Genomic DNA, 13086 nt, shown 5'->3' on the forward strand with positions numbered 1-13086 from the left:
TTAAGGAAATGGTGGCCATCTGGGGAGACCCTGTGAAAGCAGAGATGGCTAAGCACTGCATTAGAGAGTTGCGTCAGGGAAAGGGGTCTGTGGCAGAATATGCTACTTACTTTCGTCTCCTTGCTCAAGACCTGACCTGGAATGACAGTGTGCTCCAGTCCGTTTCGTTATGGCCTCGCTGAGGAGTTATTGGATTAATTGGCTTGCTTAGCACCACCTACGTCACTTGCTTTGCTTATAGAACAAGCTACCTGGATGGACGCTTGGCTGTCGGCTCGTTGTTTGGTGTGGAGAGGAGCAACAGGGTGGAAGGCGGAGCCAGTTGTGGAGTCATCATCAGCACCTGGAGTCGTGGTCCCTCCCAGTACTGGAGAGAAGCCCGTGCAGCTGGGAGCTGTGCAAGCACGCCTCTCTGTGGCAGAAAAGCAATAGAGAGCAGCAGGCTTGTGTTTATATTGTGGGCTGGGGGGGCATTTTGCTCGAGTATGCCCTGCCAAGGGACAGAAGGGTTCTGTGTTGGGAAATGGGATTCCCCAGGCTTAGAAGGGGTCGCTAGCCTGGGAATTTTGGGGGCAGAGGCATGTTTGCCTCATGCAGAATCCCGAAAAGACCCTCTCTTGGTCTCGGCAACTCTGTCATGGGAGTGTGCTCAAGGGTGTTCAGTTGGGGTTATGATTGACTCTGGAGCGTCCAGCAATTTTATGGATTGGGCATTCGCTTGTCAACACAACATTTCGCTAGAGCCGCTTGCAGAGCCAAGGCAGGTGGAGACGATTGATGGGCGGCTTTTGAAGTCAGGTCCCATATAAGCTTATGCGGCAGGGTTTTGCTATTTTATTGTTTTACTCTGTACAGCACCATGTACACTGATGGTGCTATATAAATAATAATAATAATAATAATAATAATAATAATAATAATAATAATAATAAATAATTAATAATCAGACTGCTGTGTTGAGATTGGAGATCCAGGGGCATGTGGAACAACTACATTTTTATGTGGCAGCAGTTCCGTATTTTGCAGTAGACTTGGCTGAGTTAGCCCTGGCTAACTCAGCATGATCCCCATATCTCTTGAGGGTGGCAGGAAGTACTTTTTGCCTCTCCCTATTGTCAGGAACATTGTTGGCCAGAGCACGTGCAGGCAGCCGTGGCATTGTCTCCAATATCTGCGGCTGTAGCTCTCCCGGCTAAGTACATAGACTTTGCAGATGTTTTTGACAAGAAGGCAGCGGATAGGCTTCCACCACATAGACCATATGATTGTACTATTGACTTGTTACCAGAGGCCTCTATACCAGCGGGGTGCCTTTATTCTCTTTCAGAACCAGAGTTGGCGGTTTTGCGGGAGTTTTTGGAAACCAACCTACAGATTTACCCTTCTAAGTCTCCTGCAGGCGTTCCAGTGTCCTTTGTACGCAAGAAGACTGGAGATTTGCATCTCTGTAATGATTATAGAGGCTTGAACCGCATCACGGTGCATAATCACTACCCCTTACCTTTGATTCCAGAACTTTTGGAGCGTCTGCGACATGCGAAGATTTTTACCAAATTAGATCTTCGTGGGGCCTATAATTTGGTGAGAATAAAAGAGGGGGACGAGTGGAAGACCACTTTCCAGACCAGATATGGTCACTACGAATATACCATTATGTCCTTCGGGTTGTGTAATGCCCTGGCTGTGTTTCAGCATTTTGTCAACGACATTTTTAGGGACTACCTGGATCATTTTGTGATTATTTATCTAGATGACTTTTTGATCTATTCCCCTAATCAGGCAGCTAATGATGCTCATGTCAAGGCTGTTTTGCAGAGACTTTGTGAGCACAGATTATATGCAAAACTGGACAAATGTGCGTTTGATCTCACAGAAGTGGACTTCTTGGGGTATAGGATCTCTGCAAAGGGGGTGGCAATGGATCGCTCCAAGTTTGAGACGGTTCTGTCCTGGCAGCCTCCTAGGACTTGAAAGGAGGTGCAGTGCTTTCTGGGTTTTGTGAACTCCTACCGTCACTTTATTCCGGAGTTCGCGACTCTGGCGGAACCAATCACATAGCTGCTGAGGGGCAAGCTTGTTTTTCAGTGGACACCGGTGCCACAGTCTGCTATTGAGCAGCTGAAGCAGCATTTCACAGCAGCCGCATACACCTTTTGTGGTGGAGACTGACGCTTCTGATGTTACCGTGGGTGCGGGTCTTCTGCAGGCAAGTACAGCAGGCTCTCTTCATAGAATCATAGAATAGCAGAGTTGGAAGGGGCCTACAAGGCCATCGAGTACAACCCCCTGCTCAATGCAGGAATCCACCCTAAAGCATCCCTGACAGATGGTTGTCCAGCTGCCTCTTGAATGCCTCTAGTGTGGGAGAGCCCACAACCTCCCTAGGTAACTGATTCCACTGTCGCACTGCTCTAACAGTCAGGAAGTTTTTCCTGATGTTCAGCCGGAATCTGGCTTCCTTTAACTTGAGCCCGTTATTCCATGTCCTGCACTCTGGGAGGATCGAGAAGAGATCCTGGCCCTCCTCTGTGTGACAACCTTTTAAGTATTTGAAGAGTGCTATCATGTCTCCCCTCAATCTTCTCTTCTCCAGGCTAAACATGCCCAGTTCTTTCAGTCTCTCTTCATAGGGCTTTGTTTCTAGACCTCTGATCATCCTGGTTGCCCTCTTCTGAACACGCTCCAGCTTGTCTGCTTCCTTCTTGAATTGTGGAGCCCAGAACTGGATACAATACTCTAGATGAGGCCTAACCAGGGCTGAATAGAGAGGAACCAGTACCTCACGTGATTTGGAAGCTATACTTCTATTAATGCAGCCCAAAATAGCATTTGCCTTTCTTGCAGCCATATCGCACTGTTGGCTCATATTCAGCTTGCGATCTACAATTCCAAGATCTTTCTCGTTTGTAGTATTGCTGAGCCAAGTATCCCCCATCTTGTAACTGTGCATTTGGTTTCTATTCTCTAAATGTAGAACTTGGCATTTATCCCTATTAAATTTCATTCTGTTGTTTTCAGACCAGCACTCTAGCCTATCAAGATCTTTGGTTGCCTTGTGCTTTTTTTTCCAGGCAGCTTACTCCTCCGGAATGGAACTACACTATCTGGGAGAAGGAACTCTTGGCGATTAAGGCAGCCTTTGAGGTATGGCGACATCTGTTGGAGGGGGAAAGCTTATCCTGTGGAGGTTCGTACCCATCATTGAAACCTGGAATACCTGCAGACAGCCTGGAAGCTGACTCAACGGCAAAAGCGCTGGTCTTTGTTTTTTGGGCGCTTCAACTTTCAGTTGAAGTACATTCCTCGTGCTCAAAATTGCCAGGCAGATGCCTTGTCCCACAAGCCTGAGTATGCAGCGCAGCCAGAGGGGGAGGTTCGTTTGATGATTCTGCAACCTGAACATTTTGCTATGGCTCAGGTGTACCCGACGTTGCGGGAGTAGATTCACCAGTTGCAGGGGCAGGACTCTTTTGTGCGGGACCACGTGGCTGAGGAGGAAACTTCACCTTTCCGCATTAGAGGGGCTCCTATATCACCGTGGCTGGTTGTATGTGCCAGCAGGTGTATGTAGGGATAGTTGTACCTTGACAGCTGGCCAGCCGGACATTTTGGCCTGTATAAGACTTTGCACCTGCTTTCTAGAAAATTGGACCTTTGTGACCTTCTCTCCCTTGCCCTTTATGACAACTGGATTGATTTATGGACTGGTTTTGACTTTTGCATAAGCACAGAAAGACTGTTCTGTTTATTTATGTTTGAACTGTGTGTTTAGCTTATTCTCGACCAGAGAAATACAAGTTAAGTTTTATCTCTTCATTTGGTGTGTTTGCTGTTACCTGGCGGCATTCCCAGTCTGGGCACACAGCCCATTTAGATAAGTTGAAAAGTGGCTGATTGCTAAGCCACTTTTCAGGACCCTTGCACCTGTAATGAGAGCTCCCCATCCTGTGCAAGATGCATCCGTCGTGATTAATTTTGATGGCATCGACAGATTGAATGGTACCCCTTGTGTAAGGTTGTGACAGTTCGTCCACCATTTCAGGGATCTGGCTATTCTCGGCAGCAAAGAGTGAAATGCTTCTGGCATTCCTTAGTGGGTTGAACATCTTGTTGAACCATAACTGTAGGCATCTCATCTTGAGCCTCGCAAGGGGAACAACCATGGTAGTCGATGCTATTAGCCCCAAAACCCTCTGTATAATATGAGCAATAGTTCTCTGTTGCTTCATGAGGTCATTTGCTATGATTTTGATGGCGAGAGCTCTGTCGACTCGCAGATAGGCTTTGGTGGTGTTTGAGTCCAAAATTGCACCTATAAACTTTATAGTTCTGGTTGGATGAAGATTTGATTTTTCCATGTTTATTATTAGCCCCAGCTCCATCATTAGATTCTGCACATAGCTTAAGTGCTGGAGGAGGGTGACTTTTGAGTCTGCAATTATGAGCCAGTCGTCAATGTAGGGGTGTATCTGTGTCCCTTGACTTCTTAGGTGAGCACAGACCACCGCAATACATTTGGTAAACACCCTGGGTGCTGTTGAGAGTCCGAATGGCAGTACGCAAAATTGGAAAGCCCGATGGCCTATGGTAAAGCGCAGGTATTGCTGGCTGTGGTGGGGAATAGCTACATGGAAGTAAGCATCCTTGAGGTCGATGGAGGTGAACCAGGACTTCCTTGTGAGTAGTGGGAGGATTGTAGGAAGGGAGACCATACAGAATCTCTTTGATGTTATAAAAGTGTTTATGTTTCGTAAATCTAATATTGGGTGGGTGCCCCCATTGTTCTTTGGAATGGTGACATAGCAGGAATAGAATCCCTTTGTTAGTTGTCCTTTTGGTATTGGCAGTATCAATGGTGTAGTCATTCTCAGGACTCCCGAGGGTGGTAAAGAATCAAACTTATCTTGTAGCCTTTTTCAATGATGGAGAGTACCCACTTGTCTGACGTGATTCGATTCCATGCCTCCCTCAACGTCAAGAGATGGTCGCCAAAGGGGGTGCTCATAGTGTTCTGAATAGGGGAGTTAAAGGCGTCGATTCTCTGTGTAGTCGGGTTTACGACATTGAAATCTGGGTTTCGATGTTGGGAACTGCTTCTTCCCTTGTTGAGGTAGAGAAGGTTGCTTAAACAATGGTCTGTCCGGTTGGTATCTTGCAGCATTAAATCCTGGCTGTCTGTACCGTCTTCTGGGTTTAAAGTGCTGTTGAGTAGAGCCTAATCCCATCTTCCTTGCCGTAATTCTGGCCTTTTGAACAGTTTCCATAGCCTGATCAGTTGTAGAATTGAAAAGGCCTGTGCTATCAAAAGGAAGGCTCTCAATGCAAGTTCTGGCTTCCTGCGATAGTCCTGCTGACCTCAGCCAGGTGTGCATTCTAAGGGCTACTGCTCCTACCATAGTTTTTGTGCCACAATCAGCTTGGTGTTTTGCTGTAGCTATCTGCTGACGTGCCATTTTAGTAGCTTCAGAGTGGAATACTCTTGCCAGCTCCCTGTGGTCATCTCCTAAATTATCACACACCGACATCATTTTGTCCTATAAAATAACTGGTATCTATCCATAGTGGCTTGATAATTGGATACCTTCAGGCTTAGTGATGCTGTTGAGTAGAACCTGCAGCCCATTAGGTCAAGGCGTTGCCCCTCTCTGTCCACAGGTACAGTATGTACCGATCACGGATCTCCTGCCAATCTCTATAGTAGTAAGTAGGTCTAGGTGGAAGGGACCACTCTGACTATCTTTCCCATTCCCTTACAGGAGATCAAGAACAGTGCCGTCTGGAGTAGTAGTAGCATTCTCTTTCTCTATACCAACTGTAAATGGACCAGACAGAACGGACAGAGTCGGGTGAACGTCAATGGTCTGATCTGTGATCAAAAGGAGTAGGCGATCTACAGAAGTCAGGTCTACTCTCTACAGGAGCAGGTAAGTCTCTTATCGGGGTCAAGCATCTGCTTGACTCGAATTCTGAGCATTGTTGGTTCGTTCATTGGAGGGATGCACCATCTCTAATTTCACCCTCTGACAATGAAGCAGTCAGTATCGGATCAACCATCGATGTCAAGGGGACAAGTATTGAAGCCGCTTGACCTGTCGATGGTCAAACAGGAGTAGATAGCGTCATTCTTGTCAATGTCGATGCCTTTGTCTTGTGGTCATGTTTATGGGATGATTTTGCTTTCTTTTTCTTTGAGAGTTCTGTGGACTTAGGAGTCCTTGCCTTCTTTGATAGCTTTTTTTTTGCTACTGAGGTGGTTAAGGAGCGCCCTGGTGTTACGGGGGATCCCGGGGTAGGGGTGGGGGTGTCTGCTCGACTGGATGAAGGCACAACAGGAGCTGGAGGCACTGATGACTCTTGTTCAGAAGCCATGGTCAGTTTATCTACCACCGCAAGTGCTCTCTCCCACAGCTTGGCCCGCAGTTTGTCAGCCCTATGCCTCCTTGTCTGCTTCGAGAAGGCTTGGCAGTGAGGGCAAGTGTCAACTTTATGTCCTTCTCCAAGGCAAATGACGCAAAAATTGTGTCCGTCTGAGGGCAGTAGTTTTGTCCCACAGCGGGCACACTTTTTGAATGGGGCCTTGGGGTCCATGCGGTCCAAGGTAGAAAAGAGAAGAGGAATGAGGTAAAAAAAATATTTAGGAAGCAAAGTTGAAGAGTAATGTTATATAGAAGAAAAACAAGAGCGAATGAAGTAAGTCTTAGCTATTTTTGTTGTTTTAACCTTAAACAAAGGTTCCCGATGAGGCAGTCACAAAGACGGTCGAAGAAGAACTGGGGAATCTGGGCGGGAACCCTCCTGCACATGCACAGTGGAGATGGAAGGGTTCCTGCCCAAAATTGCTCTTAGCTATGGAAAATTCCCGAAGCGGGGCTTCGCTCAGGTGCAGAGCCCATATGTGTGATGCACAGAGACCACAAAGAACAGGGGATGATCCAATTTCCTTCAGAGTGGCCATGCCTAAGGTCTATGTGGAAGCTATCATGGTGCCCAGTTACATGTGTGTATCTTGAAAAACAAAAAAGTTATAGGCATTTTTCTTTTCCAATATAAGTCAATGGGAAAAGACGCTCAAAATGGCATCCGGAGCTCCGGATCGAGGTGAAGCGATCCGAACAGAGGCAAACCACTTTGGTTCGATCTGCAGGTCCTTCAACCCAATCTGGAACTGCATTTAGCAGGTCTGGATCGGGTCGCTCCGCTCCGGATTCGCTGATCCGAATCAGCCCTAATACAAAAAGGATAGCTCCATTTTCAGTTTTAATTTGTAGGGGTAAAAGGTAGTTATTTTGTAGTCCAAAGTCCACCATCTTTGTTCTCCTGCCAATTCTATTGAAATAAAGGTTACTAAACCCCCACTTCCTCGGCCTTTTTAACATTTGTTTATGGCTGGCTGACTAAACAATGTATAGCCCTGGAGATATGGTGGGCTGTGCTCACGGCACCATGTCTCTTGCAGGCAGATTGTATAACGTTGTTGGAGCATTCTAACAAATTCCTTATCCACCAGTTTGTTTCCCCAGCCTGCCAGGTTCCAGGAAATTATACCCAGCCCTTTCTGGTTGGTAACTAGTCATTACTGATGTCTTCAAAATGATTTGCAGGTCTCTGGGTTTTTGAAATTTGTTTTTTTATAATTGTCCCAAAGTCTACAATTTTCTTGAGCCATTGGCCTGTGAAGGTCTGTCCAATCTCTATGAAGTGGTTTGTTTGTGAAATGGGGATTTTGATCCTCAAGCCCATATCTTATGTTAGATCTAGGATGTATGTTCTTCCTTTCATCTCTATGGTGATTCCCGAACTCCTACCACACGAATTACCAACTTTAAGCTGAGTTTCTCTTTCCCTCTCTTGTAAAGGCCATGTGGAATTCATATCTAAACAACATGGTTTGTTTTGGGGTTGTTTTAGTTCAAACAATAGCTCTCTGTCAATGAACTTGTACAGTAAGGACCAAAATTAACCTTTGTAAACCGCCCAGAGAGCTTTGGCTATGGGGCGGTATATAAATGTAATAAATAAATAAATAAATAAAACACAGAAATTAGTTCAATACTGCCTCTTTTCCCATTTTGTGACAGGCATTTAACAATGCATGCCTCTTTCTAAATCCAGGGATGCCCCCAGGATGGACTGAATTTGTACTAAGAGTTCTTCTTCTGATCTTATTATTCCCCCTAGTTTTTTTAATTGGCCAGTTGTGTTCAACCACTTGCAGATAATCTGAAATTCTCTCCCAAAGAGCCATTTTTCAAAATAGTTTTATTCCCCTGTTCTCTATGGTTTGGGATGCAACTGATCACCCAGCACTCTCAACTGGAAGGGGAGAGGACTGCCGTGAAATATCCAATGATCGGTCTATTAGTATAAGATCAGGGCCTAATTGTGTAGAATTTATCAGAGTATTCCTGTCTTTCACTTGGGTGATGTCAGAGGCAAAGTCAGAGTACTCATCAATTAGCAGCAGCCTTGGATCAGATGGGGTGAGATTAAGGATGGAAAAGGAGCTATCAAAACTTGCCTCATGCTCAATTTGGTTAGAATGAGGACATGTTTCTGAGTTGGTTTTCCAATCTTGAAAAATATTATTTAATTCTTTAAATACTGAATCTGTAGAAAGCTTATCACCCTTTGACATGGTGGTCCACCAAACTATCTTCATCCTCCCTTCCCTGGGTCAGCAAGCCCGTCTGGGGGCACCACTGTCAAAATCCTAAACTCTACTAACCCAACCAGTGTTCTAATAATGGTTTTCAGGCCAGAAACCTCCTGTTGCAACACATCCATTTTATGAAATATTTTCTCTGCTGTTTGCTTAGATAAAAAGCATTGGTCTCTTAATAAACCACACAGTGTAGTGGTTTCAGTCTCTGTATCAACTTTATCTAGTTTGTGAATGCACTATTGTTATTCAAGACAATCAAAAGCTATGTGTCTTTGAGCAGTGGCACAATTGTCAGTTCTTTGGCCAAAACAAACATGTTAAGCCTCCCACCAATACACACAGAACTGGCAAAAAGGCAGTGAAAAGGAATGTCACACATTTATCATATATAAAGAATGCTATACAGACTGTAATATAGCAAGATAGGAATATATGCACAAAAGCCCAGGCCTGAAGTCTGGGGCTTCAAAGTTACCAACATCACAGCTCATCTCAGAAACCCTATGTGAAAAAGCTCAGACAAAAATGCTAGACAAGGGTCTGTCAAAGTACAGGACTTGGAGTCAATAGTGCTTTTGCAAACAGCCAGGTAGACTGAAAACTCCAAACTTTCAACTCCATGCAGATGCACAAAGGAATGTTAGGGGGGGAAAGGGAATGTAGTCTTAGCTTTCAGGAAATTTTGTCAAAATGAAGGTTTTGGAAGTTCAAGGGGTATTTTGTCCAACTCCTCTGAGGTGGTAGACAAGATACTCCTTCTGAAAAGGTAGTAATGGATTTACCATGAAAGATCAAAGGCAACTTGGACAGCACTAGCAAAGATGGAGAGAGATAATTGTTTTAGGACTATTCTACTGAAGTCCCACCATTTTGATTGCTGACATAGAAAGTTCAAAGTGAAGAGTGCAAGCAGAAATTTAAAAGGTTCCTACAGGTATTCTGACAGCCCATAGCATGCCACAATAATCACACAAGCTGCTTTCTGGTTTAATGGATAACATTTCCCCCCACAAGTATCGAGCCTTCATGAAAGGTCCCCGTTCCCACTGAAGCAAGGAAAGGCAGTCTCTAGAATAAAAAAAACTGGGTGGATTGCCATCATCAAGGTAAAGCACCTTTTGGGGAGAATGTACTGGACACTGTTAGTTTATCAGCACTAGTACTGGGCATCTTTGATCACAATGTCTTTTGCTTTCTGAACAAGTTAACACCTGGATGAAGTGTACTGAAGGTAAGTTATGTAGAAATGCTGTCCCCTTTACCACCTGGGTTTCCTGTTTTCCATAATTACTGGAGGGACCTGCAACTGAAGCCTAGCTAAACCTATCTGGATTGCACCACTTCATGATGAAATGCTCCTCCATACAAAAACAAAATAAAACCCCTCCACATAGAAAAGTAGATGCAAAGTATCATAGAAGCATAGAATAGTAGAGTTGGAAGACGCCTATCGAGTCCAACCCCCTAATCAAGGTTTCTAGTCCAGCCTTCTCCCTGACTGGTTAATTTTCTATACAGACAGAGGCATATTCAGCCATATGAGCCTCCACTGGCAGTCTGAAGTAATATGGCCTAGACAAAGGTTACCAATGTGAACTAGATGAAAACTGCATGCAAAAGCCATTGGCTTGGCAAAGACAGAGGTATACCTTTCCATGCTTCTCACTTAAGCTTTAAAGAACTCTCGAGCCCTGCTCACGTGGCACTGTTCCAAGAAGCCAGGCTGCGCAAGCAGTTGCCATTAGAGTGGAGGGGGGAAATACACCATTTCCCCTGCCTTAGGGAAATCACGTATTTCTGTCCACCACCACCCCAGCCAATGGGAGCCTTAAATGCCCTGTTAATATGGCCTTTAAGACCCCCATTGGTGAGGGAAAGAGAGAAATGCGATTTCCCCAAGGCTGGGGAAATTGTGTATTTTCTTCCTCCACTGGCATTAGGAAAAGGACAGAGGTGGACCCATGCCCAACTGCTCTGAAGGGTTGGAAGCAGTCAGGAGCGGGCATGTCCTAGGGGACCACCTAGGCCTGTGAGGGCCAGATGCAGGGGAATCTGCTGCCCTCTACCGAGGCGTATTTTCACTTCAATGCTATTCTCACCTATTAGGACGTTCACAGGACCCAGCAAGGGAGAAATAGGTTTCCCATCACAACTGACAGCTACAGTTTTTACATGTCCAAGCTTTCACATTCTCAAGTGGCATCACTTTACAAAGTCACAGGATGCTGATTGGTCCCTTTTTCAAGACCCAGCTTCTATTCAGCCATCTTTGAAAAGCTGAGACCGCATAACCTCAGCTTTCTGACAGACCATCTGCAGTGACATGCAAACAAGAGAAGATCTTTCATAGAGTTCACTTCCCCTTTTGGAGAGAATTTTCCAGCATAGGGAAAGAACCTTCTCTAGTACAGAGGGTTAGTGGCAAAGATCCTTCCATCTTGCTAATTGTGTTGGTAGCAAACATGTGCTTGTGGAAAATAATGGAAAAGGTAGGAGCAAGAACACAACTCAATTACATAAAATAATAGGTGCCATTTCCCATAGAAGTTATTCATTAATAAAGCTCAGTTATGGATAGCCATTTTCCTTCTAGCTTGCATGGAATTTTCTCTTATGGTTTATGCAGATAGACAATGGCATAATTACCATAAAAGTTTCTCATCACATGAGCACATTTTCACCAAAGGAAAGAAGCACAAAATGCTTATTTTCAAAGCTAGACAATACAAGCTGACAGCAAAAGGAGTGGTGCGTTTACTTAAATAGAAGGGAGATATTGCAGCTCAGGAAGGTTTGAATGAATGGTTGATGCATGAGATTCTGTTGTTGGAAAATACAGGAGGAGCAAATCAGAGATGGATGGGGTGAGGCTGTAGTTCAAGACATTGCAAGCCCCCAAATAACTCCATCTCTTGATGAACTGCTGTCAAAGAGCAAGGGATGGTCAAAACAGAATCTAGGAACCAAAAGGCACTGGCTGCTACTTTGGTGATTCAAGTATTTCACTATAGACTTTTTAGTACATGTCCAGGAGTCAAGAAATGGGTTGGCTACATACACCATCCCACCATGAAACAAGGATTCTATACTGCTATAGTTCTAAATAGCCCTTTGATTTCTAAGAGGAATTTATTTGAATAGGGAGATTGGAACATAACAGCCATTTGATCCATGCACAAGACTGAACATTGGACTTCAAAACTCACCAGCCTAGACCAACCACATCCCAGAGAATGACACTACAGCTCAAATGTGTCTTTTGGGGCACAAAAAAGCACCAGATATGGCTGGGTGACAGAATATCATACACCACACTCCTGCCACCAACTGACCCACCTTGCTGTGAATAAATAAATCTGGGGCATTTTTATTGGGGTTTTTAAAAACAGTATTTCTAAGACAAAAAGCTAGGCAGCTCCCAAAAGTTGTTCTAGCCCCGGTTTCCAGTTCAGGCGAACAGCAAACATTGTTAAAATATAGAATATAGAATATTTATTATTATTATTATTATTATTATTATTAACCCGTTAACTCCAATATATGCCAATTGTGAGCTAGTTTTCAACAGTTACATTCCCTTGATCATGTCTGTACAAGGGGTGAGGGAAGAAGAGGCCAAGTGCTGACACCGACACATTGGCAGACTCAGTGGCACATGATACAATCATCAGGCGTGTCAGTGGATGGTTCACATGGTTAGTGCAGTGGGCGCCAGCTGGTTCCTCCACAGGAGGGTCTCACTTCCATGGAAATCTGAACCGTAACACCCAGCAGTTCCACACTGGCTCAATTCTTCAGCGGTTCTGTCTGCACTTCTCCAGAGATTATTGGTTACTGGAGAACCAGGCCAACCTATGGAAAACAGCCAGGATAAAGGGAAGGGTTAGGAAAGATGTAAGAACTTTGCCTCTTCATATCTGTACACTGATTAGTGACCTCTCATTTTATACAAAAGGCAGCATACTCCAGCAGTTACAGTGTTAAATATAGACAGGGTTGAGTCATCAAGAGGTGTGAAAGCACACAATGGCTCAGTTCAACAGTTCTGCAAATTCAATATTCTTCATACACCTCTACAAAATGACAAGGACTAGTTCTGTTTCAACATACAATCATAGAATAGCAGAGTTGGAAGGGACCTGTAAGGCCATCAAGTCCAACCCCCTGCTCAATGCAGGAATCCACCCTAAAGCATCCCTGACAGATGGTTGTCCAGCTGCCTCTTGAAGGCCTCTAGTGTGGGAGAGCCCACAATCTCCCTAGGTAAATGCAGGTTGCTTACCTGTAACTGTAGTTCTTCGAGTGGTCGTCTATGCATTCACACATATGGGCTTTGCGCCTGCGCAGAGACCAGACCAGAACCTTCTATAGCTGAGTGGAACGTTTTGGGCGGGAACCCCTCCCCCACGCTACCGCGCATGTCC

The 13086-nt window shown here is 44.8% G+C and overlaps 2 protein-coding genes across 2 annotated transcripts in view; both read right to left on the bottom strand.

Moving 5' to 3' along the window:
- Positions 1–13086, bottom strand: part of ERBB2 (erb-b2 receptor tyrosine kinase 2) — a 278816-nt gene that overhangs the window by 49225 nt on the left and 216505 nt on the right. The gene's annotated exons all lie outside the window — the stretch shown is intronic.
- Positions 11773–13086, bottom strand: part of NMT1 (N-myristoyltransferase 1) — a 120103-nt gene continuing 118789 nt past the window's right edge. The window contains exon 12 of the mRNA XM_063138460.1: positions 11773–12514. Within this exon, the coding sequence (XP_062994530.1) occupies positions 12494–12514 (21 nt within the window). The 3' untranslated portion in view covers positions 11773–12493. The remainder of the gene's footprint in view (positions 12515–13086) is intronic.

Source organism: Elgaria multicarinata, chromosome 11, assembly GCF_023053635.1.
Source record: "Elgaria multicarinata webbii isolate HBS135686 ecotype San Diego chromosome 11, rElgMul1.1.pri, whole genome shotgun sequence".
Lineage (NCBI taxonomy): Eukaryota > Metazoa > Chordata > Lepidosauria > Squamata > Anguidae > Elgaria > Elgaria multicarinata.